The sequence below is a fragment of the Rhinopithecus bieti genome, unplaced genomic scaffold (assembly GCF_001698545.2).
Source record: "Rhinopithecus bieti isolate Rb0 unplaced genomic scaffold, ASM169854v2 scaffold_3878, whole genome shotgun sequence".
In the NCBI taxonomy this organism is placed as follows: Eukaryota; Metazoa; Chordata; class Mammalia; order Primates; family Cercopithecidae; genus Rhinopithecus; species Rhinopithecus bieti.
This window is the reverse complement of record NW_016805059.1, coordinates 6,763,877-6,790,079: the sequence shown is the minus strand read 5'-3', so window position 1 is coordinate 6,790,079 and position 26,203 is coordinate 6,763,877. Positions and strand designations below refer to the sequence as shown.

The 26,203-nt window shown below is 38.3% G+C and overlaps 1 protein-coding gene across 1 annotated transcript in view; it reads left to right on the top strand.

Moving 5' to 3' along the window:
- FHIP1A (FHF complex subunit HOOK interacting protein 1A) overlaps positions 1-26,203 on the top strand; it is a 273,945-nt gene that overhangs the window by 166,255 nt on the left and 81,487 nt on the right. Inside the window, exons 3-5 of the mRNA XM_017871129.1 lie at positions 3,740-3,965; positions 15,370-15,996; positions 24,696-24,854. Of these exons, the coding sequence (XP_017726618.1) occupies positions 3,861-3,965; positions 15,370-15,996; positions 24,696-24,854 (891 nt within the window). The 5' untranslated portion in view covers positions 3,740-3,860. The remainder of the gene's footprint in view (positions 1-3,739; positions 3,966-15,369; positions 15,997-24,695; positions 24,855-26,203) is intronic.

Below are 26,203 nucleotides of genomic sequence, written 5' to 3'. Positions count from 1 at the left end.
AAAAAAAAAAAAAAAAAAAAAATCACTCCTTGGCATCTAAATGGTTTGTAGAGCTCTCTCTGAGGCATGAAACTTGAGTCAATGTGCGTGTGTGACTTTACTGGAAGAACAGACTGCATGTGTGCCAAGAGTGGCAAGGTTTGCTTCAAACATTTTCGGCATCACGTACCTTAGAGTGAAGAGTGCAGAGGGAAACAAAGGAGAAACGTCTGATGATGACATATTCCTGACAGACTCATATTTAATAACTGGAGCCCCTTTACCTACTTACCTTGGCTTCATTCTGTCCTTTGTTCTTCTCTTGGGAGGTTTAGCTGTGATTTGAGAGTTTAATAAAAAGCTTAGAGTGGCTGCAAAAAAGGAAAAAACACCAGTAACAGGAAAATGCGGTGTGTTGAACACCTTAGTGCTTGAGGAAATATGTCCTTATGCATCTCTTATAAATATGGAGCCATCTCTTTCAGTTTTATTAATATATTGCCCTGGTGACATGCCAGTGTTTTATTTTTATTTATTTATTTATTTATTTATTTATTTATTTATTTATTTTTTATTATTTTTTTGAGACGGAGTCTTGCTCTGTCACCCAGGCTGGAGTGCAGTGGCCGGATCTCAGCTCACTGCAAGCTCCTCCTCTCGGGTTCATGCCATTCTCCTGCCTCAGCCTCCCGAGTAGAGTAGCTGGGACTACAGGCGCCCGCCACTTCACCCGGCTAGTTTTTTGTATTTTTTAGTAGAGATGGGGTTTCACCATGTTAGCCAGGATGGTCTCGATCTCCTGACCTCGTTATCCGCCCATCTCGGCCTCCCAAAGAGCTGGGATTACAGGCTTGAGCCACCGTGCCCGGCACATGCCGGTGTTTTAATACTCTAACATGGAATGAGACAGAGAGAGAGAGAGAGAATGAAAATATCCAACTCTTTGTTGTTCTCTGGGTGTGCTAGGTAGTATTTTTCATTTGTAGGATCTTCTGGCATACTTGTTTCCTTCTCAAACTTAGCTTGTTTGACTTGCCTCATTCCTTCTTTCTCTCCCAAGTTTTCTTTATATTGTAGTTTCTTCATTCATGATACATTTTAATTCTTTAGGCATCTGTTTCAAAAGTATAGTTGGATAAGAATAAACAAAATGAGATGCACTTTTCTTAGAAATGTTACAAATTCCTTTAGAGAATAGGGCCAGCGATTATAGCCCTTAGAAAGGAGAATATAGTTTCCTAGAAAGAGCACTGGACTGGGAATACAGAGATTTATATTCTGTTTCTATCAAAATTAACTTGTGCTGGGCATGGTGGCCCATGCCTGTAATCCTAGCCCTTTGGGAAGCCAGAACGGGAGAATTGCTTGGGCTCAGGAGTTTGAGACCAGCCTGGGCAACATAGGGAGACCCTGTCTGTACAAAAAATGAAAAAAAATTGGACGGGTGTGGTGGCACATGCCTGTAGTCCCAGCTAGTCAGGAGGCTGAGGCAGGAGGATTGCTTGTGCCCAGGAGTTCAAGGCTGCAGTGAGCTATGATGGCTTCTGCACTCCAGCCTGGGTGATGGATTGAGACTCTGTCTCTAATAAAACAACAACAACAATAACAACAACAACAACAACAACAACCACCACCACCAACAACCACCACCACCAACAACAGCAAACTAACTAGTAAGCTCACGGCATTGGCTATTTGTCTGTCTCTACTGCATTCTCGCCATTTCTGAGAAGATTGCATGTAAATTCCTTCTGAAAACTAACTTGAAGGATCTTAGCATATGTTTCTGTTTTTGACTTAGAAGCAATTGGCATGATGTATGTTCCTTTCAAACCTTTCAAGAAGAATCTTTGAATTCTGGAGCTGGAATGACTTGAGTCTTGTAGTTTTTCGATCTCTGGGATAAATCACAAGTTTGATTTTCTTCATTATTATCACTATGTAACCTAAATAAAAGGCCTTGACATTTTCACAGAAATGTAATGTGTAAAATAATGAGGAAGTTGATTCAGAATCTTGTTTTATCTCTTATCATTTAAAACAAGGCTGTAAACGTAAATGTTTATAAGGGCTAGTGAGGTAATCTGAATGAGGTGAAGGTTCTGGCAGTAAGATCACAGGGAGTGGCAGGGACTGTGGGGACGGGAGAATGCATTCCCTGCATATATGGGGTAGCCACTTCTGATTTTTGAAACACTAGATCGACCCAATAGTAGCAAAGAGCCATGGTTGGCAGTGGACAATGTCCATTGAAAACAAATTTGTATTATTTGGAATTTTTGTTAGGGGAATTCAATTTTAATAAAATAAAGCTATAGAAGAAACACACAGGCAGTTTTCCTTGAGTATGTGATTTGTGTACTTCTTTTAACAGGCCGTCCTTTCTATATACCTTAACTCTCCTCCATTCTTTTTCAAAAATGTTTCTTTCCTCAGAACTATGCTTGCAAGTGTTCTGTTCTTATGTCCTAAAAATTCTTTCTAAGACCTTTTCATGATGAATAGTTGCCCTCCTATTAACAGAAGTGCTCGTTTTAAATACTTCTTAACTATTTTCCAGTGTTTGATTCTATTCCCCACAAGGAACTTAACCCCTAAGTCTCCTTTGAAGCCCACTTTCTCCCATCTTACTGTTTGCAGGGAGGAACAGCCGATTGGTGTTCTCCTTGTAATACCCTTCATATTACTCTGTTGAAAATAGCTACCCCCGTTTTCTTTTGGCATTACAAGTCTACAAACTTTTATTATGGTTTTTGTTTTCCAGGGTTCTGGTAATTGTAATTACTTTTTTCTGAACTCTTCCCAATCTGTACACTAAAAAAATAATATTTTCAATTATACTTAGTCCTTTTATGGACTGATCAAACTAGTGAGACAATACCACTGTCTTACTGCTTTCGTTAGTGCCACACAAATGGATCATATTCACCGTACACTCTTTGACCTCAATTTCTTTTTTCCCCTACTTACTTTCTTGTAGTTAGGATTTCTTTGTATTTTTTCCATGTTTCACTTTTCATTTGTAAGTGTGCTGCCTTGCACTCACACGTAATAAACACTATCTTGTTTTTGATGGATCATTTCTATCTCTGATTTGTCAAGGTTACTTGGAATTCTATTATTTTTCAGAAAAGCTAGAAACTTTAACCTAGTTTGTAGCCACAAAATGATTGAGAATCCTTTCAATTCTGATAGCCATTGATTTAAAAAAATATTCAATCAAATTAGACCCAGGAATCTGGGTGCTGTTTTATAATACCTCCCCCAAGTTGCATCAAGCCATTTATTTCTCTAGCTATTAACTCATGGTTTTCCTGTTACTGGGTGTTTTTAAGCTCTGCAAACATTGGTATCATAATAGGTTGGTGCAAAATAATTGCAATTTTGCCCTTGAAAGTAATGGCAAAACTGCAATTACTTTGCACCAACCTAATAGTTTCTTGCTTGATTCTAAGAACTAGATTTGAACTTGAGTGATTTAGAATAGTAATTTTGGGGGGTTGTGGCTGGTTGTAGTGGAGAGAAGAAACCCAATAATTGTTTCATTTATTCATGTAGCTTAGGTAGCATTATTATTTTGTATTTTTGGTAGCAAAGTAGGAGAAAATAGGAGAGCTTTTAGATTGAGTATATCTGTTTTGTAGATTTTTTTCTGTGTTGGACTTTAAGAATGTCTAAGTTTTGATTTAAATTTAATAGTCAGTGTCCTATTTAATTTATGAACATAATAACATTCATTTTTTTGTTATTGTCATTACAGGTTTTGGAAGGTGACAATGAAATGTGAAGAAGTTCCATTTCTCAAACCTGAAAGTTAGTGACTGCTACCAAATTTTAATGAAAAGTAAATATGACTTAGAAGTATTGATTTATGAAGTCTTATGATGTCATCGGTTTCGACAGGAAGCAAACTCCAGCAGGCTGTGAGCCTACAGGGAGTTGACCCAGAAACATGCATGATTGTATTTAAAAACCACTGGGCACAGGTAATGTATGAATTCCACTTTTTTTGCTGGTCTCAGTAACCCCAGGGGCCTCCATCACACTGAATCAGGGTTTCCTACCTCTGTGATAGGTAACTAGATTTCTAGAAACATAGGGAGGGAAACTCTTTCAGGTAGGAAGAAAAGTAACTTTTTCATCTTGCTTTCCTGGAATAGGTATCTGGTCAAAACCCGAGGTTTTCACAAAAGCAATTAGGGTACATGCATGTTCCTTGGATATTTTTAGAAGAACAGCAGTTGTTCCTTAAAGTGACTTTTATATCGCTTTGCAATATACTTGACCATAATTACATCCTCTCTCTTTCTCTCTTCCCTGCTGATTTCCATCCAGTTCTTAAGCTCTAATAATACTAAAATACACATTTATTAAACATTTACCAAGTACTCTGTTGAGTACTTCAAATGTATTATGTCATTTAATCTTCTCCACAAACCTGTAAGGTAGCTAATGTTAGCTTCCTCATTTTACAGAAGAGGGAATAGAAAATTACCGAGGTTAAATAACTTGCTTGAGGTTATGCAGCTAGTAAGTTACTAAGCCCGTTACTTAGGCTTTGGTCTCTTGACTCCAAAACTCATGTGTTTGATCTCTGTGCTCTACTGTTTTGCGGCTGGTGGTCCCTGTGTAACTTAATGAAAAATTCCTGAGTATACCTGAATATATGTCTTCATTACAAAGTGATTATAAATTTTTTTTTTTATTATTTACTTTGACTTCTCTGATCTGCTGTGTGGATAATTAAGGGTTGAATGTTCAGAAAATTTACTATCCTGCCCCTTTCCTTAGGGAGTTTACAAGTAGTAAAATAAGTAAAATTGGCATTCTTTACTACTTGCCCAACATTGCACTCCCCAGGTGAGCTGGTAAGTGGCTATTTATGTGACCGTTTTTTAATGACTACCCAGTTCCTTCCTGTGGCCGGAAACAGCACACGGGTCAAAGCACTGAGCCTGTAAATCACAACAATTATAGGGGACACAGTTTAGATCAAAAACGAGCAAAATCAATTCTGCTTCTGAGCCGTTTATACTTTGTAGCTTCTTGTTACTATCCAGTATAAACCTCCGTTTTTTTGTGCATTCTCTGACTTTTTACCGTTAGAATTTTAATGAATTTGCTATGGACATTAGGGCACATATGCTTTAGTTAAGGGAAGAAAGTAATTTAGGAGTTTTCCAGATAATTAGAGTAATAACCTTTGGCTTTGCACTTTTATAAATATTTTAAAGCAGTATCTCCAAAACGAGGTGGTGAATCCTAAGGAATGAGCCCAGTAGTCCATTGGGTGTAGGAAGAATATTTTAGAAGGTCTGTTTCTATCTTTACCTTTTACAAATTTCTGCTTTGTGTTTAAAATGTACATTATATATTTGCATATTAGTACCTGTATGATTACTAATTTATTTAGTTATTTGTGCTCATTTAAAAAACCTATTAGTGCACAATCATATGTTTTTAATTGAAAACATTTTCAACTCCAGTCATTTCATTAGGCTGAAGAAGTCTATCCTACTACGTAGTCTTCACTCCCAGCCCCATTTTGTTTATTTGTTTGTACATAATACCTTGGGTTATAATCATTTCTCCTGGGGTAACTGTGATACGATCCATTTAGTATTCTGTGCCACTTTCCAAAGACATGATATATCATCAGCTTCTCGATCATATGTAGGTGGGTCATCTGCCCTGTCAGATTCTGTCCCTGGCAGGCTTTCTCCAAACGTGAGGAATGTGTCAGTACAATGTGTCACATTGTTGAAAGACTGTTGGTCCCAGAATCATATTATTCATTTCCATAACAATACAAACGACTTCAGTATTTTCGGACATTTTGGGTACTCTAAAGCACAGTACAGATACGTAGTACTCTCAGTGCAGACAAGTCTTGAGTTGAAGGTAAGGATAACTTTGTCAGAGGGGATGCTGTTTAGTTGTTAAATATTTTCTTTTATAAAGTTGGGACACTCATGATCTTATTGTTGGCTCAGCCATTTCTTTACCTTTGGGCAGGTGTTTTTAACCTTTTTTAGGCTTAACGTTTCCTTTTAAATAAATTCGGAAAATGCTCTCAGTCGCTGCCTATAGAGGCCTTTGAGGGCCTTTCTGTTATCTTTGTGAATGAAAATACTGGTTGAAGAAATTTATGTGAGTGTCAAAGTGTTATTGTTCAATGGAGATTTACTGAGCCCACACTCCAGGCATGTCACTGTAGGCATCACAGGTGGGACTTGACAATGTATAAGCCTTGGTCTGGGCTTTAAAAAATGTATAAGCTAATTCAGATGACAATGCAAGATTCATTATTACAAAATGGATAATCATGATTACAGGAATTAAGTCAAGAGAAGGGGCTATTATGGCTGGAAATGACCTAGGAATGGAGAAAGTGAGATTTTGCTAGGTTGGCTATGGAAAAGGAAGGTTTTGATGACAGATAGGAAAAGAGTATTTCAGAGAATGGATACTGGGAACAAATGCTCAATTTTAGCTTTTTTGGATGGTAAATATAAAGGAGGGGAAGGCAAAAAAATCATAGCCAGGCAGAGGTATGGGACCAAGAGTAAGATAAGGAATGAGATCTTCATTTGGTGGGAATGAATGACACTTACATGTCGTTTTGGAGTTCATGCATTAGCTCTTGGCTGTGAGTTGTTGGGCTGGGGTGAGTGAAGAGCAGTTGCAGAGGATTGGGAAAAGAGCTCAAGTCTGACATAAGCTCCTAGGCCTACTGTGACTGCAGCCTCTGGGTTCCCCTGCGGCAACTCAGAAAAAATCTGTAAGGCTGGTAGGGAATGAGACATAGACAAAGCTGGAAAGCATTTTATTTGCCCAGATGCCCCATTACCTGCCCAGTGTAATGCTTTTTTAAATGTCAAATTAGGAAAAAGTGTTGGTTGGGTGCTGCGGCTCACACCTGTGTTCCCAGCATTTTGGGAGGCTGAGGCGGGCAGATCACGAGGTCAGGAGTTTGAGACTAACCTGGCCAACATGGTGAAACCCCATCTCTACTAAAAATACAAAACTTAGCCGGGCATGGTGGTGTGTGCCTGTAATCCCAACTACTTGGGAGTCTAAGGCAGGAGAATCGCTTGAACCCAGGAGGTGGAATTTGCAGTGAGCTGAAATTGCGCCACTGAACTCTAGCTTGGGCGACAGAACAAGACGTCTTAAAAAAAAAAAAAAAAAAAAGGAAAAAATGAAGGCAACAAAAGCCTGTGGTATCCTGAGTTCTATTCGTTAGGAGACTTAAGTACAAATTCAACATAATTAACTTGTATTTGACAGGTTCTGTTCTGCTATTTGTTAATAGCTTCTATTCCAGAGCTTGAGTTAAAGAGCAAACGCTGATGGAGGAGATCTGCTTGCCCACTTACACCTTAGAGCCTGTCAGAGGCAGCTAGTTATACAACCAGCCGTCATCCAATCAGTCTGTGATTCAGGGGAGTTGCCAGCGGAGAGACCTTAAATGGGCCAGTGGTGCACCTGAGGTTCCAAACTGTGTCTGGGTCCAGTGGTCCCGCGGCATCCCAGAATCATTCTAGAGTATACTTTCAGGAATGGTTGCATTCCTAATAGTGACACTGAAGAGTCTAGGAATTAGACACTGCATTCCTAATAGTGACACTGAAGAGTCCGGACTTCCTCTCACCTTCTGACATGCCATCTTATGCCGTAAGTTGCCAGAGCGATGAATCTCAAACCCAGATCTGTCTGGTTCATTCCTCTAGTTGAGCCTTTCAGTGGCATCTGGCCACCTACAGGCCAGGATGGCACACATAATTTGTTATGTCCTGGCTTCTGTTACTCTCTGCCTCTCATTTAATCTCCAAAAATGCAAAGTTGCTTGGGGTTCCTAGCCACCCCGTCTCCTGGCAGTGTCCATCATGCTGTTTCATCCCTCTGTGCCTTAGGCATTCGTTCTTCTTTCTGCCTGAAATATTCCTCCCACTGGTTAAATGCCTGTCCTTCTACAGGCCTCATTGAGGAAACCTTTTGAGGAAATCATTTGCTCTAGGAAACCTTCTCTGCCCTCTTTCATGCTCCCCCCCCATGTTCAAGCATTAACCTGAGGATTCTATCACTCTTACACCAATCACCTTTTAATTTAATTACTTATATTTTTAGAGAGAGAGTCTAGCTATGTTGCACTGGAGTGCAGTGGCTATTCACAGGTGTGATCATGGCGTGCTACAGCCTTGAACTCCTGGCTCAAGAGATCCTGTTCCCTCAGTCTCCCAAATAGCTGGGACTGCAGATATGTGCCACTGCATGTAGCCCAACCACTTTTTATTAAAATTGCATATACACTATCTTCTTCACAAACTCATTACAAGCTCCTCAAGATCAGAGGCCATTTGTAACTGATACTCCCATTGCCCGGAACAGACTGTGACATATAGTAGATGTTCAATAAAAAATTGAATTGAAAGGCAGTCAGAATGAAATACAAGTTTAAAAGACCTAGGCAACTTAGGAAACAGCTTTCAATGTACACTAATTTTAAAACATTGTATAATTTGTCACCAGCAAGATCTTTGGACTTGCATTAAATGATCTGGAAGAGTGTGTGTATGTGCTTAATTTTTATAGTAGTCTGTAAGAACAGTTTATAATCTAGTAGACTGTTGTTTTTATCTCTTGCCTTTGTGTCTTTGTTTTTATCTGAATGGAAGAGAAGACAGAAACAGTAAGAAGCATTATTAGCCCACCAGACAATAAACTATTCAACTAGACTGCCATGTGAATTAAATTCCCTACACTAGTTATTTTTGATGGCACAGTTGTACTTTCTGAAGCTTCATGGACCTTGCTCTATTCATTTTCTCTCTGTTCCTTTCAAGCATTGAATTTCAAAAGGTCTCTGCTCTTAGAGCCAGGAGAACAGAGGAGGTGGGTTAACAATTGGAAATGCACATTTCTGTCTTTGCTTCTAGTTAATTAATAGCCCAGAATGACTTCTGTCTACCGTCAGCCTCTAAAAACAAGCTGTTTAAAAAATTTTTAGGCTAAGAAAATGTCAGAGCTCAAATAGAGTAATAGTGATGGATGAGGAAAAGTCAGTGGGTTTAGTAACCTTTTTCATCTTGGAGAGGGGTAGGGATGGGAAAAAACAGAACCATCTAGATTGGTTAATTAAGTCAAATGTCTTCCCACGATAGTCAAAAATAGATAATATACTTGAGGTATGGTATCTTGTGTAGAGCTCCAAGTAGCCCAAATCTAAAGTCTAGAGCATCCATGCATGGATTTGACACGTATACTGTATTTGAGTCTCATTTCCTTGCTCTGCTCATCTCCAGTCTTTTGCTCTGTGCCTTGTAGTAGACTAAATGACAGAGAAAAATTAAGTAAAGCCTTTGAGAGATGAACAGTTGAGAAATGTTAGAGAACTCTGATTTTCTAAATATCTTAGTAAATTGATGTTTGTTAACATTTCAGAAAGTTCCGTGTCCCTTCCAAGGCTTACAGGTAGCTCTAGCCTTGATGGTAGAAGGTAAAGTGAACCAAAGGTATACTTCTTAAGTTAGAGGACTGAGGCATTAACTTGCACTTCTGTCAGACTCTAAAGTGGTTGAACATGGCTGGGTGCGGTGGCTCATGCCTATAATCCCAGCACTTTGGGAAGCCGAGGTGGGCAGATCACTTAAGGTCAGGAGTCTGAGACCAGCCTGGCCAACATGGTGAAACACCATCTCTACTAAAAATACAAAAGTTAGCCAGGTGTGGTGGCACATGCCTGTAATCCCAGCTACTTGGGAGGCTGAGGCAGGAGACTTGCTTGAACCCAGGAGGCGGAGGTTGCAGTGAGCCGAGATTGCACCATTGCACTCCAACCTGGGTGACTGAGCGAGACTCCATCTCAAAAAATAAAATAAAATAAAATAAAATAAAATGATTGAGCATGTTGAAATGTCAGCAGCTCTCCTACTGTGTGCTTGGTGGTAAGTTTGATTTTTGCTGTGGCTGAAATTAGTGTTCTTTGAAATATTATTATTTAGATCATTACTCATAAGGCCTTTCCATAACTGTTTTATCCAAGATTTAGGCAAGCTTCTGGAGCTCAGGACTGGAGCTGACATTAAAAACCTGGTGTTAAGTGAATACGTATTATAAAGCTGTTGTCTTAATGTGAAAAGAAGTGACTTGGTAGAGGTCTCCCTGTGGAAATAGATGCATAAGGAACACTTAATACTGAAAGACACAGCTGTTAAGTCATGAACAAGGACTGCATGGAAACTTTTGTGTTGTTATTTGATACATTAAGTGGAATTTGGCTTTAGACAGCTAAATCTTGCCCTTCAGTGTGTTGGAAAATATTGCATAGTAACTTGGTGTTTTCCACAATGCCACCTTATTTTAGCATTCCAAAGGATTTGGAAGTATGGGTTTTACACATAAGACTTTCTTAAAATAACTAGGCTCTAACTTTGGTAGCATAAATAATCACCTACTGATACATGCATGTATGTAAGACATGGAACAATATTAACTGGAATCAAAGCTAGTCTCCTGAGAGAGAAACACTTGTGTTTATCCTGAAGGGTAATCATTTGTAGCTGAGGTACAATTGTGTGATTTATGTAGAGCTTTCATTTTGAAAGCATTTGCACTTCCTGTTTAGAATTTGTCCCCATTTGAAATTCGGGCCAATTATCACTGGCTCACAGGGGCCATCATAAGGAATAAGGATAGGAGTATCTGATACTACTTAATGAAAGAAACATGCTATTTATTAATCTTATTTAGCCCCAGTAATTCTCACATTTATAAGTCAAATGGCTTTGAAATTAGCTTAAATTTAGCTCTATGAATTCGATATTTTTAACAGCATTGTTCATACTGTTGATTTTTATGTGTTTCTTTCTTTTTGGAATTGTGATACTTTACATTTAGGATCTGTATGTGATGAAGGCTAATGGTGCACATACACACACACACACAGGCACACACGTCTGTGTTTCTTAAAGTTTGTAGATTAACAAATATCTAGCTATGATCCGCAAAACGTTTAAGTTGCTATTTCTGATCTCAGCTGGTTTACTTAATTAATGAGTGTGGGCTTTATAAGGTGTTGATTAGTTTTTTTAAATGGTATTTTCAGCCTAACAAAGTAAATTTGTTTTATAATTTGGAAATATTTGCAAAGTATATTTTGCTTGCTTTCATTCTTTTACCTACTGAGATCCCTCCGGCCCCATTAATTGTGTTTTTTCTTCCTCTGAGCTGAATCCTTGAGACTGAGTCTAGAGAGCTGAGAAGAAGCCAGGTGTGGGAAATGAGGCAAGGTGGAGAGTATAAGACAGCTGGTAATCAGGAGTAGACCAGGCCTGGGGGAGCCACTGTGAGCAGCGTGAAATCGTGGCGTCCATAGCACTGGAACGTAAAAGTTGGTGTGTGGGTGGAACTGGCAGCAAGCAGAAATCAGGGACACAGAAATACTGGAGTTTGAAGGGAGTGATATGAAAAGAGGGCACAAAAGGAAAAAATAAGGAAAAATCCAGGTCATATCAGAGATCAGTTTACAGAAACTGAAAGAACTATGACACCATTGGAATGACAAACTTGGGACTTGGGATAGAAGTTCTTTGGCATTTCAGTACAAATTGTGCTCTAGTCAAGAAGCTTCTTAGGCATTCCCTGCCAATATGGGAACCAGTCCCAAGGTTGGGCCACCAGAGACCGCTAGTAAAAGCAGGTCATGGGTGTGTCTGCCTGGAAAGGAAAAGGAGGTACCCTGGGAAGGTCCTAAGGAGAGAGGTTAAGGACATGTGGCAATACAAGCATAATCAGCACTTTGCTGAGCATTGTGTGTTTCATGACTCACATACGTTGGTTATAACACACCCATCTTCCAGGCAGTAAAACCAGTGGGTTAGGGCTGGGTCTTCAATGTATCTGCTCCATCTGAAGACAGTATAAGGGAACTACTTTAAGAGAGTAAAGATGCTTCAGTTTAAAAGCTGCTGAACAGTCTGTATAAAAATCTTAGTTCTCTTTTAAGGTTTTCATAGCAAAAAAGGAGGTCTGTAAAAGGAATGAATTGGAATAAATAATATAAATGAAGGTTAACTAATGAGAAAAATACAATTTATGGTTATGTAAATGAAGACTTTTGCTGTGTCTTACATATTTGCATGCACATATATAGTATATATAAAATATACATATGCATATGTATAAATTTATATTGCTTAGAAATTGCTGAGACTTAAGAGATCTCTAATTGTTAATTGTTTTTAACTCAATGGTTTGGTCTTTTTTGGACGTTAGTACATGATTACTTTGTCTACCTTTGTTTTTATTTGTATTATGAAATTAGATAAACTTACAGGAAAGAATAAATAACCTTAAAATCTCATTTATATCTCTTTAGACTCACTTTTAATCATATATCTGCTTGGCAATGTATTTGCTTTTTAACTTACATTTTAATGATAGAAAATGAATTTACTTAGTGTTTTTTTTTTTTTGATGGCTCTATTGTATGGTGATATAACATATTTTGATTGTAATTCTCTTATTCTTGACCATTTGAGTCAATAGTATTTTTTTGATTATTGGAAAATTGAACATGTTTTAACAAATTATTTTTGGATTATTTCCTTGGGGCATTTTCCCCAAAGTCAGATTAACAAGTCAAAGGGCAGGAACAATTTTATAGCTTCTATTACATATTGCCAGATTGTTTTCCAGAAAGATTGAGCTAATTTGCTACTCCACTATCAATGTATAAAGCACAGCCCCAGTTTTAGATAGTTTAGACAGTCTGGGCACACATGAAAAGTATAATTACATTTTTACCCTGAGGTCCAGCTGTAAAGATAGTTCTCGTAAGTAAACTCGATATATGGACTTTGAAATCATAGAACTGATAAGGCATGTCTTTTGTTCTTCAGAATGTGGCGGCTTGAAGTTAGGGACTTCTGGGGCTGGACAATGTGTGGTGTGGAGGTAGAGGGTCCCTTTGGACCAGTGTGGTACTGTGATTACATTCTATTGAGTTGTTGGTAAGGCCCAGAACAAAGGGATGGAGGAGAGCCACATCCCAGTGTTTCTGCTGCTAGGACGGTCACCAGGTGCAAGGAATCCTGAAGGGCTTGGTGGAGGTTGTAGGATAGTGGGTGTACTTTGGAGTCAGGCATGCAGCAAAGGAGAAGAGGATGTCTAGTGGCTGTCCTGTGGCCACTAGTCAGTGGGCCAGGTACTCCCTGGGTAGGGGCTAGCCAAAGGCCTTCCTTATTAAAAATGTCAACTCAAGGGTGTTGGAGTGATTTTTTGCCTTTGTGACACAGCATTATCAACTTTATAATGGAAGTCAATGGAGATTATAGATTCTGTGGAAATTCTTTTATTCTGTAAGGGTGGACTTGCCTGGTCTATAAAGATTTTTTTCCGTTTCTGACAAGGGAGAGACTTAGACATTTCCCTGAGAAATAAATTTCCCTCATTGCTCATGCATGCTGACATAGCATTATGCCTTTGCCAGCTTCCCCAGTGACTTGCAAAAATTCCATAATCTAAGTACTCGTACAGAACATGTAACAGCACATCATAGAACTGGACCCGGAGGGTACTGCAAAAGACACATAGATTCCATGCAATTCAGAAAGGCAAAAAGGGACAAAGATAAAGTCATTGATAAATGTTTGGTTGTTTAAAAATTATCGTATGTGTATATTTTCAAAGGAGTAAATGGAATGAGTATTATACCAGAAATTCTAAGTCATAAAGTTAAATGGAAGTTGAGATAAAAAATCGTTTTAGTTTCCAGGTTGCAAAGTAGAAGTATCTGTTGGCAGAGAAAGTGAGAAACCTTCAAATGCTAGCAGTGGGAAAGGAGAGAAGCTGACCAGGGCTGTGAGGTGACCTGTTTAGGGATTTTTATTTAAATTGTTAATTGAGTTTTTTTGTGGTAAAGTGTATATAACAAAATAGGCCAACTTAACCCATTTTGTTTTTTGTTTTGTTTGAGGCTGGAGTGCAATGGTGCGATCAAAGCTTACTGCAACCTCAACCTCCTGGGGCTCAAAAGATCCTTCTACCTCAGAGTCTCAAGGCATGCACCACCACACCCAGCTAATTTTTACAGTTATTTTGTAGAGACAGGGTCTCACTATTTTGCCCAGCCTGCTCTTGAAGTCCTAGGCTCCAGTGATCCTCCCATCTTGACCTCCCAAAGTGCTTAATTATCAGCTCTATTTCCAAAACTTTTTAATCCCTCCAAACTTTAGGGGTTTGTTTTGTAATTGGTTGTCTCAGAATTTTTAAGCTTAAAGAAACACAGCATTCAAACCCTTCATTTTTCAGTTTCAGTATATGCCACATGTTAGGGTTGATTCTACTAGTTGTATGTCTCTCGTTTATCAGTTTCCTTTAATCTTTTCTGTTGCTGCATGTTTGGTTGAAGAGGACATCCATCCAAGTAGGGAAGGGAGGATATTGTTCTGCCAAGGGCATATGAGTAGCTGTGTTCCTCTACTGAGATCTCCAGGGCAATTCTGTTTGTAGGAGAACATGGGTAGCATGGTTTCCTTGTGCTTATTTAATGTATTTTAAAATTAAAAAGCAATGTTATACATCTACAATCTAGAAAAAAATTTAAGAATTTGTCATGACTTTGAACATAAAAATGATTCTTTTGCATATTTTCACATACGTCTTTGACATAATTGATTATTATGCATCTAACATCTACAAATAACTTGCTTTTTTCATCTAATATATCACTTACAATTTCTCATTTTCCTCAATTATGTTCATAATAAATAATCCAAAGAATGCATGTAGCTTAATTTATATAACCATACTATTTTCTTTGATATTTAGATTGTTGAAAGTTATAACTGTGTAAGTAAACATCTTCAGACATCTTCTTTCTATAGTTTAACTCCTTCATTTTAGTGTTTGAGAGGGAGACACACACACACACAATGCTCACACGTATCTTTTTTGTTTTGTTTTGTTTTGTTTTTTTGAGACGGAGTCTCGCTCTGTCGCCCAGGCTGGAGTGCAGTGACCGGATCTCAGCTCACTGCAAGCTCCGCCTCCTGGGTTTATGCTATTCTCCTGCCTCAGCCTCCCGAGTAGCTGGGACTACAGGCGCCCGCCACCTCGCCCGGCTAGTTTTTTTTATTTTTGAGTAGGGACGGGATTTCACCGTGTTAGCCAGGATGGTCTGGATCTCCTGACCTCGTGATCCGCCCATCTCGGCCTCCCAAAGTGCTGGGATTACAGGCTTGCGCCACCGCGCCCGGCCGCTCACACGTATCTTGTTGTGGGCAGTGGCTCCTGCATTTTGGTGAAGATTTGGTAAAATCAGTGGTGATGTGTTTTTGTAATTATGATAAACATCAGATAGATGACAAATGTTTGACTTGGTTACAGGTTGTGAAAATCTTGGAGAAGCACGACCCCTTGAAGAACACCCAGGCAAAATATGGGTCTATCCCTCCAGATGAGGCCAGTGCTGTGCAGAATTATGTAGAACACATGCTCTTCTTGTTGATTGAAGAGCAAGCCAAGGATGCTGCAATGGGGCCGATTCTGGAATTTGTGGTCTCTGAGAACATCATGGAGAAACTTTTCCTTTGGAGCTTGAGAAGGGAATTTACTGATGATACTAAAATTGAGCAACTAAAGATGTATGAGATGTTGGTCACCCAGTCGCACCAGCCTCTGCTGCACCACAAACCCATTCTGAAGCCTCTGATGATGTTGTTGAGCTCTTGTTCAGGAACAACCACCCCCACTGTGGAGGAGAAGCTGGTTGTCCTACTCAATCAGCTCTGTTCCATTCTTGCCAAAGATCCATCCATTTTAGAACTCTTCTTCCACACCAGTGAAGACCAAGGCGCTGCCAACTTCCTCATCTTCTCCCTTCTGATTCCCTTCATTCACCGAGAGGGGGCAGTAGGCCAGCAAGCTCGGGATGCATTGTTATTCATCATGTCTCTCTCTGCTGAGAACAGCATGGTGGCCCATCACATCGTGGAGAACACCTACTTTTGTCCAGTAAGTCTCTCTCCTTGGCATGTTTTCCACTCACTCCCTTTTTTCTCTTCTGTTGCTAATGATGAATACTATCTTACTCCCTTTTTTCTCCCAGTAAGTTGTACTTGGCACCTCCTATGGAAAGATGTTTAGAGGAAATCTTTTGGAGGGAGCAGAGGAGTCTTAAGTTGAGACGCTATTTGTCTGAGCAGCGTCAGCTCATCATAAGCCAACAGAGGAAGCTAGATGTGTTACCGTTTTTGGTTAATTTTTACTGTGTTAAGAATGATTTTAATTGTTCTAGGAGCATAGGAGCATATCCTGAGAGATTGGTAAAACCTGTGCTTTCTGATTCCTTAGCTTTTCAGGTTGATTTTGCTCCAAGGAATCATGGCATGTGATAAGACCTCCACTGCTGGTTTCACAAATTAATTTGTTTCTCAGCAAGAAAATGACCGCTAGTTTTAGTGTATTTTGTTGTCATAGGAACATGGGGTGGTGGAGTGGGAGTTCAACAGTCAGTGTGTAGGGACCACGCTGACAACACCAAATGCTGGCAAGATGTGGAGGAGTAGAAACTCTCATTCATTGCTGATGGGAATGCACAATGGTACAGCTACTTTGGAAGACAGTTTGGCAGTTTCTTACAAAACTAAACATACTCTTGCCGTGTGGTCCATCTATTGCACTCCTTGATATTTACCTAAAGGAGCTGAAAACTTACGTCCACCCAAAAACCTGCACATGGGTGTTTATAGAAGCTTTATTTATAATTGCCAAAAACTTGGAAGCAAACAAGATGTCCTTTAGCAGGTGAATAGATAAATAAAGTGGGGTTATATGCAGATAATGGAATATTTTTCAGCTAAAAAGAAATGAGCTGGTAAGCCATGAATAGATATGGAAGAACCTTAAATGCTTATTACTAAGTGAAAGAAGCCAATCTGAAAAGGGTGCCTACTATATGATTCCAACTATATGACATTCTGGAAAAGGCAAAACTATGGAGACAATAAAAAGACTATTTTCTTCCCCTGAGCATTGGGGCAGGGTGAGGGATGAATAAGCAAAGCACAGAGGACTTTTATGGCAGTGAAATTACTTTGTATAATACTGGTATGGTGGGTACATGTCAATATACATTTGTCCAAACCCATAGAATGTAAAACACTGAGTGAGCACTCATGTAAACTATGTTTTCTGGGGTGACTCTACTGCGTCACTGTGAGTTCATCAGTTGTAACAAATGTAGCCCTCTGGTAGGGGATATTGATAATCAGGGAGCCTGTGCGTGTGTTGGGGCAGCGGGTGTGTGGGATGTCTCTGTACCTTCCTCTCCATTTTGTTGTGAACCTTAAACTGCTCTAAAGAAAACCTCTTAACGGCAGTTTTGAGAGGGAGCTATACGAGGTTTGGGTTTTAGCTTATTTGAATTGTTTAATTCAGTTGTGTAATTCTGCTGTTAAAGGAGAGCAGGTATTGTAACAAATCAAAATATTCAGATGGTTCACTTGATCAATATGCAAAAGGCAATTTAGAAAATACCATTTACAAGAGCAACATAATCATAAGGTATCTTGAAATAAATCTAACAAATACATGAAAGACCTTTATGGAGAAAATTATAAAGGGCATAAAAGATCTAAATAAATGGAAAGCTCTACAGCTTGTAGATACTGTACAGATGAGACATTCCTGCAAATTAATCTATAAAGTTGATGCAATTTATGTTTTAAAACTTTTATTATGAGAAAAAGTAAAATACAGAAAATTTAAAACACTAAGATGAACACTGTATGCACACCACCTAGATTCAAAGTTGTTAATATTTTGCCATTCTTTGGTATTTTATGCTTTTATTTGTTTTGTTGTACCATTTGAAATTAAGTTACAGACGTTAGATACTTTAGTCTGTATCTCCTATGAATGGGGACATTCTCCCACATAACCACAATACTGTTATTATACCTAAGAGCATTATACAATAATTCCTTAATATGATCTAGTATCCATTTCTCCCATTATGCCCCAAATTACTTTCATAGCTTTTTTCTCTCTTTGTACTTTCTCTACCCTTTGTAGAGTCCAATAAAAGATATGCATCTAGCTATCAGGTCTCTTTAGTCTCTATTAATATAATAACAACCTGCCATTTTTCTTCCCCATGACATTGACTTTTTAAGAGACCAAGCCGTAAAACATCCCCACATACTGAGTTTGATTGTTTCTTGTGTAGTTTGACTTGTCCCTAACCCTGCATTTCCTACAAATTGGACTTAGATCTACATGCCCAGTTAAATTTAGGTTAAATATTTTTGTCAAGGATACTTTACAAGTGATGCTATATACTTATTGCATTACAGCAAGGAGCCTGTGTTAAGTTATTCCACTGTTGGTGATACAATGAGACCCCAGTTAATACTTATTAGAGTAGTAAGTATTAAGTGGTAACTGTATTGTCAAGAGTGTGGAAAAAAAACCAAGAACTTTTGAGAATATAAATTGGCATAGTAACTCAGGAAAGCAGTATGGCAATGTTTGGTAAAACTGAATATTTGCATACCGTGTGATCCTGCAACTTCCCTTCTAGATATCTGGCCTGGAGAAATCTGGCACTTATTTACAAGGATACATATACAAAGATGTTCAATAAAACAGTGATTTGAACAACAGAAAAATAGAAGTACGTGAAGTGAAAGATAAACTGATTTATTCATACATCATACATCAGTGGAATACTTTTCAGCATTCAAAGTGTATGAATCATGTATTGTCATGTAACTATATGTATGAACAGCAGTAAATCAAAAAACATGTTGAGTTATTTATTTATTTATTGAAACAGAGTCTCGCTCTGTCACCCAGGCTGGAGTGTGGTGGCGTGATCTCGGCTCACTGCAACCCTGCCTCCCGGGTTCAAGTGATTCTAATGCCTCAGCCTCCCGAATAGCTGGGACTACAGGCGTGTGCCACCATGCCCGGGTAATTTTTTGTATTTTTAGTAGAGACAGAGTTTCACCATGTTGACCAGGCTGGTCTTGAACTCCTAACCTCAAGTGATCTGCCTGCCCGGACTCCCAAAATGCTGGGATTACAGGCATGAGCCACTGTGCCGCCTAGAGTTTACATAAAATTTTAAAACACAGAATCTTAGTGTATGCTGTTTTTTGGATACATATGCATACAGTAAAATTATAAAACAACCGCAAGGATAATAATATATGCGAAGTTCAAGACTGTGACTTTCTGGGGGCGAAGGAAGGAGAAGGGATGGTAATGAGATTGGAGTGGGGTGTAGTTCTCTTTCTAATTTTATTGTTTGAAAAAATCAGTGTTCTGAAGAAATTTTGCAGAATATTAAAATCTGTTAAGTCTTGGTGATGGGTTTCTATTATGCTTTGTGTATTTTGATATTTCATAATTAAAAAACTTAAATATGACAAGAATAGACCATTTTTAATGTTTAAATTTCTGTTTAACTGTGTCATAAGCAGATTTTAGTTGAGTGTTGCTTTTATAAAAACGTATTTTAAAACACTGTACAGATCATTAAAGTTGGAGGGAAAACAACATCTCCAGCTGACCTTGTTTGCTAGAATGGAACACGAGCTTCATTGTGTTAAGTTGCCCCTTAGGATAGATCCCATAATCTCATTTGTACCCAGTTTTCTATAATTACATCTGACAACGTAATTAAAAAAAAAAGGCCTCTTTATGTTGAAGATAAAAGCATACTCTATTAACCATCCAGCTAAGGACCACAGTTGACAAAAAGGTTTCTCTAATTAGCATGATTGTCAAAGTGTGTTAACATCAGGCTGTTGGAAGAGTAATGACTCTTTCAGGAAATTGGACCACTTTTGTAAACCTTTACTGTTATAGTTGATAGGAAGAGCTTGCTGGTTCTGCTGCCTCATAACTCAAGATGTGCTTTCCCAGGGAAAGAAGGAGAATGAAGATACTCTAGGGAACAATTTGGTGCCAACAAAAGGGGACTAAATGACCCTGTCACTTTTTAAAAAAAAAAAAACAAATATTGACAGTTAAGCCCATGCCACTATTATATACTGGCAACTGTAGAAAACAGTGTATACATAAATCAAGTAATGCAAATTAAAGCAAGCGACCTTTAGGTACACAGCCGCAGGTAGAATGTTATTTATCCCATATCCAAAATTTATGAGGCTTTTTATTTTGGCAAGTTGTATCAAATAGTCCCTACCAGGTGTTATGCTGCGAGCTTCAGACTAAAGCCATCTGCCAAAAATCTTTGTGTTTGCTAAAATTAACCAGATATCGTTAGATGTTTAAAGTTAAACATTACTTGTTCACTGCTCTGTACGTGTCTTCTTTCTTTTTTTCTTTTTCTTTTTGTATGTCATCTTTCTTTCCTTCATTGGAAACATTTCTATGTGTAAAACATTATGCAAATCAAATTATGTGTAAAACATTATGCAAATCTTGGTACATGCATTATTTTCTTTAATCCTGGCAACAACTCAGTGAAGAAACGGAAATTTAGAGAACTTTAATAACTGCCTGTCAGTGGCAGACTCTGTTTCAAAACCACGTTTGTCTGATATTAAAATCCTTGGTCTCAGCAACTGTGTTGCTATACTGCTACCAGGGAAGTTGTTTGCTTTTTTGTCTGTTGTTATCCTTGTGGTTTTACATGTGATTTGTTTCTTTTAAAGAGATTCTTGAGGGAAAATAAGTGAAAAATAAGTGCACATAAGTGAAAAATAAGTGAAAATGGGTTAATGTTTAATGTGTTGGGAATAAATAGAATATTTTGCAATTTTTTTGTGTGTGTGTGTGTGAATGGGAATCCAAGGATCAATAAAAGTCTAAAATACTGGATGGGAATTTTATTTTTAATGAGCTGTTGAATACATCTATATTTAAACTTTTATAATTTAATTCTAAGTTAAAAAATGAAATTTAAAAGTAAATAGAATGTTCTATTCATCTCTTAACCTAGAAAAGTTAGCTACAGACCTGTTGGTATCTTTCCTTTTCCTTGTCCTGTTCCCACAGCACTCTGTATCCCCTTAAGTAGTAATTATCTTTCTTGCATTTATTGGTTTATCAGCCATATTCTCCATCTCTCCTGGTCTGACTTGTTCACTAATCTTTCCCCAGGACCAGTCTTGCATATGTCTGGCCCACAGTCTGTGTTCTAGAAATATGTGCAGTCTGGGTGAATGAATCTGAACTCTGAGCACAGCCTAGGAAGGGAGGATATAAATACCATAAAGATTTAGAATCTTGTTCCTAAGACTGTATAATACTCTTTGTTCTGCAGAATATTTTCTCCTCTGTTTCTTTGCCATTCTGAAGGAGGTAGCAGAGAAACTTTTTGTAGTGGCAGGACCATGATAGGACTTCCTGTTCAGCTCTCACTTCTGTACGGACAACGTCCTTCTGTTTTCTGGGAGTATCCTTGTGCATAGAGAGTGTCCTTCTGTACAGGGACCGTCCTTCTGGGTGGGCAGGCTTCTGTTCACATCTCAGCCATGCCCTTTCAGAATACTCATTTTAAAAAGTGAATATTACATATGTGTTATTTTTAATTACCGTCACTGATGTATGTAATTTGAAAATTAATGTTGCTGTAATTATATTGATATACTGAATAGTTATTCCCAGCTTTTTAGTCAGACAAATTAAGCCTGTCTTTATGAATTCATCTTCAAAGCCTCAAAGTGGTTAAGAAATCAGGAGTATGCAGAATTAAAGCCTTTGTTCTGTGGTTAATTTAGCATGAGTTAGCAAATGTAATTGATTTAAAAAAATGTGGCATCAAGATTAGATTTCTCTTCGAGGAGAACTTTTGGTTTCTGTTCTCTTTTGCCGGAGATTTCTGATTTCTAAGAAGCAACTCATTTGGGTCACATTCAAAACTGGAATGAAAGTGTTTGTATGGGTATGTTCACTTTGAACAGGGGACATTCTCCTTTGGGACCACAGATGCCCTGATTTTTTAAAAAGAGATAAATGTACTGTCCTGTTTACGGTTGTATTTTCTTAACGTAGTGCCTGGCCTGAAGTAAGTGTTTGGTATTTCTTTTTTTAAGGAGTGAGTAAATGAATGAATGATTAAAGGTTGCCAGGAACCAGGAAATAGAACAGAGAAATGTATATAATTTTTTGATTTCTCTAGTACTGAAATGGTTCACCTATTTGTCTCCCTGTCCTTTATACTCCACTGGGGGCTCCTATACCATCTCCCCCACCCCTCCTAGACCCTCCCATGACTTCATATGGTCTCTCCATGTTAAGACCTCCCCGACCTGTACTCTGTTGTTGAGTTGCGTATGTTATTCATGGGAAGGACTCCTAGCATCTGAAACTCAACATACCTGACTGGACAAATCATCCATACCTCCAGTGTGGACTGGAATGAACAAATCAGATCAGGAGAGATGGAGAAGGTAGGCAATACACTAATACATGCAAGAAAGATGATTGCTACACAAAGGCATACAGGAGTGCTGTGGGAACAGGACAGGGGGAAAAGGGAGGCAACAATAGGTCTACAGATAATTTTTTTCCAAGTTTAGCATACCTAAGCCCACCCCTCCTTCTGACTTCCTGTTTGTGATTCCAGGCACTGTGGATTATTTTGTCATATCTCATCTGTCTAAATCTCCTTTTCCTTCTCTCTCTGGTTCATATGGCTTGAGGTCTCATCTACATGTTGACAGCTCCGTCTCCAGCCCAGAGCTCTCTTTTAAGCATCAGCCCCACATATCTGAATACTGGACTCTCCATTTGGATGCCTCACATGCTCCTCATGTTGTCATATAAAACCCTGCAGGATCTGATTCCCGTTCACCTTGCCAGCCTCTTTCTACCTGTAATTCTGCACTCTAAAAAATACTGCGCTTCTCTTAGTTCCTGGAGAATACCGTCTTTGTTTTCTCCTTTGAGCTTTTGTATATGCTGTTTTCTCTGCTTGGAATATTCTTCCCCCTACTCTTTTTCTGGCTAACTCCTACTTACTCTTCATCAGCTTAGACATCACTTCTTCTGAGAATATTTCCTGCTGCCAACCCTCCAAATCTGAGTTAAGTCTTTTGTACACCCACAGCACTATATATTTTCTATTATGTATTCTGAGCATTTCTAACACTGTTTTAATTGCCCGTTAATCTCTCATTAGACAGTGAGATCAATGAGTATGTCACTGTTTCTTTTCTGGGCCTGCCTCATTATATTTTCTTGAATGTTTCCATCTCATTCGAGGCCATTGTCACCTCAGGGTTTGTGCTAGAGCAAAGACTTTTGTAGCTGGCCTTTTTTTTTTTTTCTTTTAAGGCACTCCAGCTCTGTTGGCCAGGCTGGAGTGCAGTGGTCCAATCTCAGCTCACTGCAACCTCCGCCTCCCAGGTACAAGTGATTCTCTCTTACCTCAGTCTCCCGAGTAGCTGAGATTACAGACTCATGCCACCATGCCCAGCTAAATTTGTATTTTTAGTAAAAACTGGGTTTCGCCTTGTTGGTCGGACTGGTCTCAAACTCCTGGTTCAAGTGATCCACCCACCTCAGCCCTGCAAAGTGCTGGGATTACAGGCATGAGCCACCACCCCTGGCCCCATAGCTGACTCCTTTGCATTCATTCTGTGCCATATCTGGCCATCCTATACATATCTAGCAAGTCAGGATCTCCAAGTTGCTGCTTAATTCAGTATCACTTCCCAGCTGGGAGGCCTCCAGTACTATGAAATTCATTGCTTCCCTGGTTTGATATTCCACAAAGTAAAATCAACAAGCACTCAGCATTAAGTGTGTTATCTTCTTACATTTCTGTGTCTATTAAAGGCATCACCATTTTCTTGGTGACCAAGTTGGGTAAGTTGACAGTTTTGAGTTATCCCACTTACCAAGCCCAAAGGCTGTCAGTTTAAATTAAGGAACAGAACACTAAGGGAGGAAGCAAGCCCTAAGAGTATTGGATTAATGCCAGACCGATAGATGTCATGGTTAGATCACCCTCATATCCACCTTCCATGTGATACTCAAATTTTATTTCCTCCTCTCTTTTCCTAGTGCTGATGCCTCCAATGTAGACTCACTTTATCTCTGCTTGAATCTTGTCATTACATCTAACTAGCTGATTGCTGTCCCCCAGTTCTTGCTCCTTGCTATTGTTTGTGAAGATCAAATGAGAAAATATATGTGGAAGTGCTTTCTAAACTACAAACGTGCAGCTGTCAGTCATGACCTCAAGCATGCAAGGAATTGCATGGAATCTTTCTCATAAAGCTCGTGGTTCCAATGTATGTGACATTCTGTCCTGGACCACCTCAAAACAGGGGATTCTCTAGGCTGGGGTATGTGCCTTCTCTGTATTTGCCCTTGATGTATTGTACTATAGGATGTTGTTTATGAATTTGTTCCTCTCCTGAACTTCTTGAGGCCAGAATAATGTTTCATTCATCTTTGTGTGTACTTCCCCTGCACCAAGGCCAGCATAGTGCCTGGCACATGAGAGATGAACAACCCATACCAACTATGTGTATATTAGCCAGATAGTTCTGGTATTGCTGTCCTACCAGAGTTGTTCTTCCCTACTGTCTCCACCTGTTTGCATCGTTTTTAGCTGGCTGATGGGCTCTTATATCTGGAACCAGCAGCATTGGCATCACCTGTGAGCTGTTAATTGCAGGTTGAGAACTTTGGAAAAGCATTTATTTTGTTTTTATTTCTGAATACAGGTACTTGCAACTGGGCTCAGTGGTCTCTACTCTTCCCTGCCTACAAAGCTAGAAGAGAAAGGCGAGGAATGGCACTGCCTTCTGAAAGATGATTGGCTTCTACTTCCTTCTCTTGTCCAGTTCATGAACTCCCTGGAGTTTTGCAATGCAGTCATACAGGTACCAGAGCACGATAAAGGATCCCTTTGCTATAGCTTCATTCAGAGCACAAGCATTGCAAAGGATTAATTTAAAAGCATTCACTTTTTAAAATGTTAATAAATGTTTATGGAATATTGGTGCTTTACTTTAAGCCAAGGGAATGTCCTTGAATGAGTGAAAATGTGAGTTTGTAGGTTTCTGTAAGTTTTAACTGAGAAAAAGAAATGAGTAGATTTTCTTTATCTTCTTTATAAAAAGTGTTAATTCTGTTTTGATTATCTACTTAGCCATCAAAAAATAAGTTCAATGCCTGATTCATTAAATAGATATTTTTAGGTTTCTAAGTACTCTAGATTATACTACTTTTACTTCAAGGTCTTCTTGGGAATTTATAAAGGAGAACACTTTATTTTGCTTAATGGTGCATACTACATAAAGAATATTTTTTGTGTGTACTTCCCCTGTGTTATCTCAATTGAATTTAGAAGAAGTTAAGCATTTTCATTGAAACACAAATTAAATTTGCTTTGAAATTGGCCTGTTTGGGGGGTAAAAAAACAACCACTGAACTCCTGTATATTTGGCTTCTTGATTAGATTTTTACCTTTAGATTTCTTGTTACTGTTTTCAATAAAAATCAGATTTTATATATATTTAAAGATGTGGTAAGTTTTCATTAAAATGTTTTGTTCCATATAGCATAAATATTACCTTAATATTAGATTTATGAAGAAATCAAGTTTTCTTTATAGTGATTGTGGGATGAAAAATGTTAGTTATAATCTGTTTATCTACCAAATAAAGAAATAGCCTCTGGAAGAAAATACAAGTAAATTATCTTAGTTCCGTCTCATTTTTATTGCTAAGTCAAAGGAAGTTTTATTTATATATAAAAAAATGGATTACATCTTATTTTTTCCTTTAATATTGAGTCTATCAACATTTTCTTGCAGTTTGTGGAAATAAAAAAGATGGAACTACTATTAGTTCTTCCCCAAAAATATATACACACAGAGAGATTATCAGTAATTTAAAGATCTAGCCTCACTTTCCTAGAAATTGCTTTTTACTTTGTTGTTTGACTTTCTTCCTCTTTTTCATTGTCTTCTTTTTTAAGAAAGAGAAATAAAGCTAATAGGCCTGGTAAGAACAGGGAAATTATATATTTCATACTGTATTTTGACATTGAAACCATATACTTTTAAGATTTTTTGTTTGGGGAAGACTACTGAAAAGGTTACTTATAAAAGATATTAGTAGAGGGTTATCCACAGTAAATATATTTTGGAAATCAAATATGAGAAGTATTGTACCTCTGATAATGTTTTCTGCTTTCAAATATTATCTATTTTTCTGAAAATATTTTA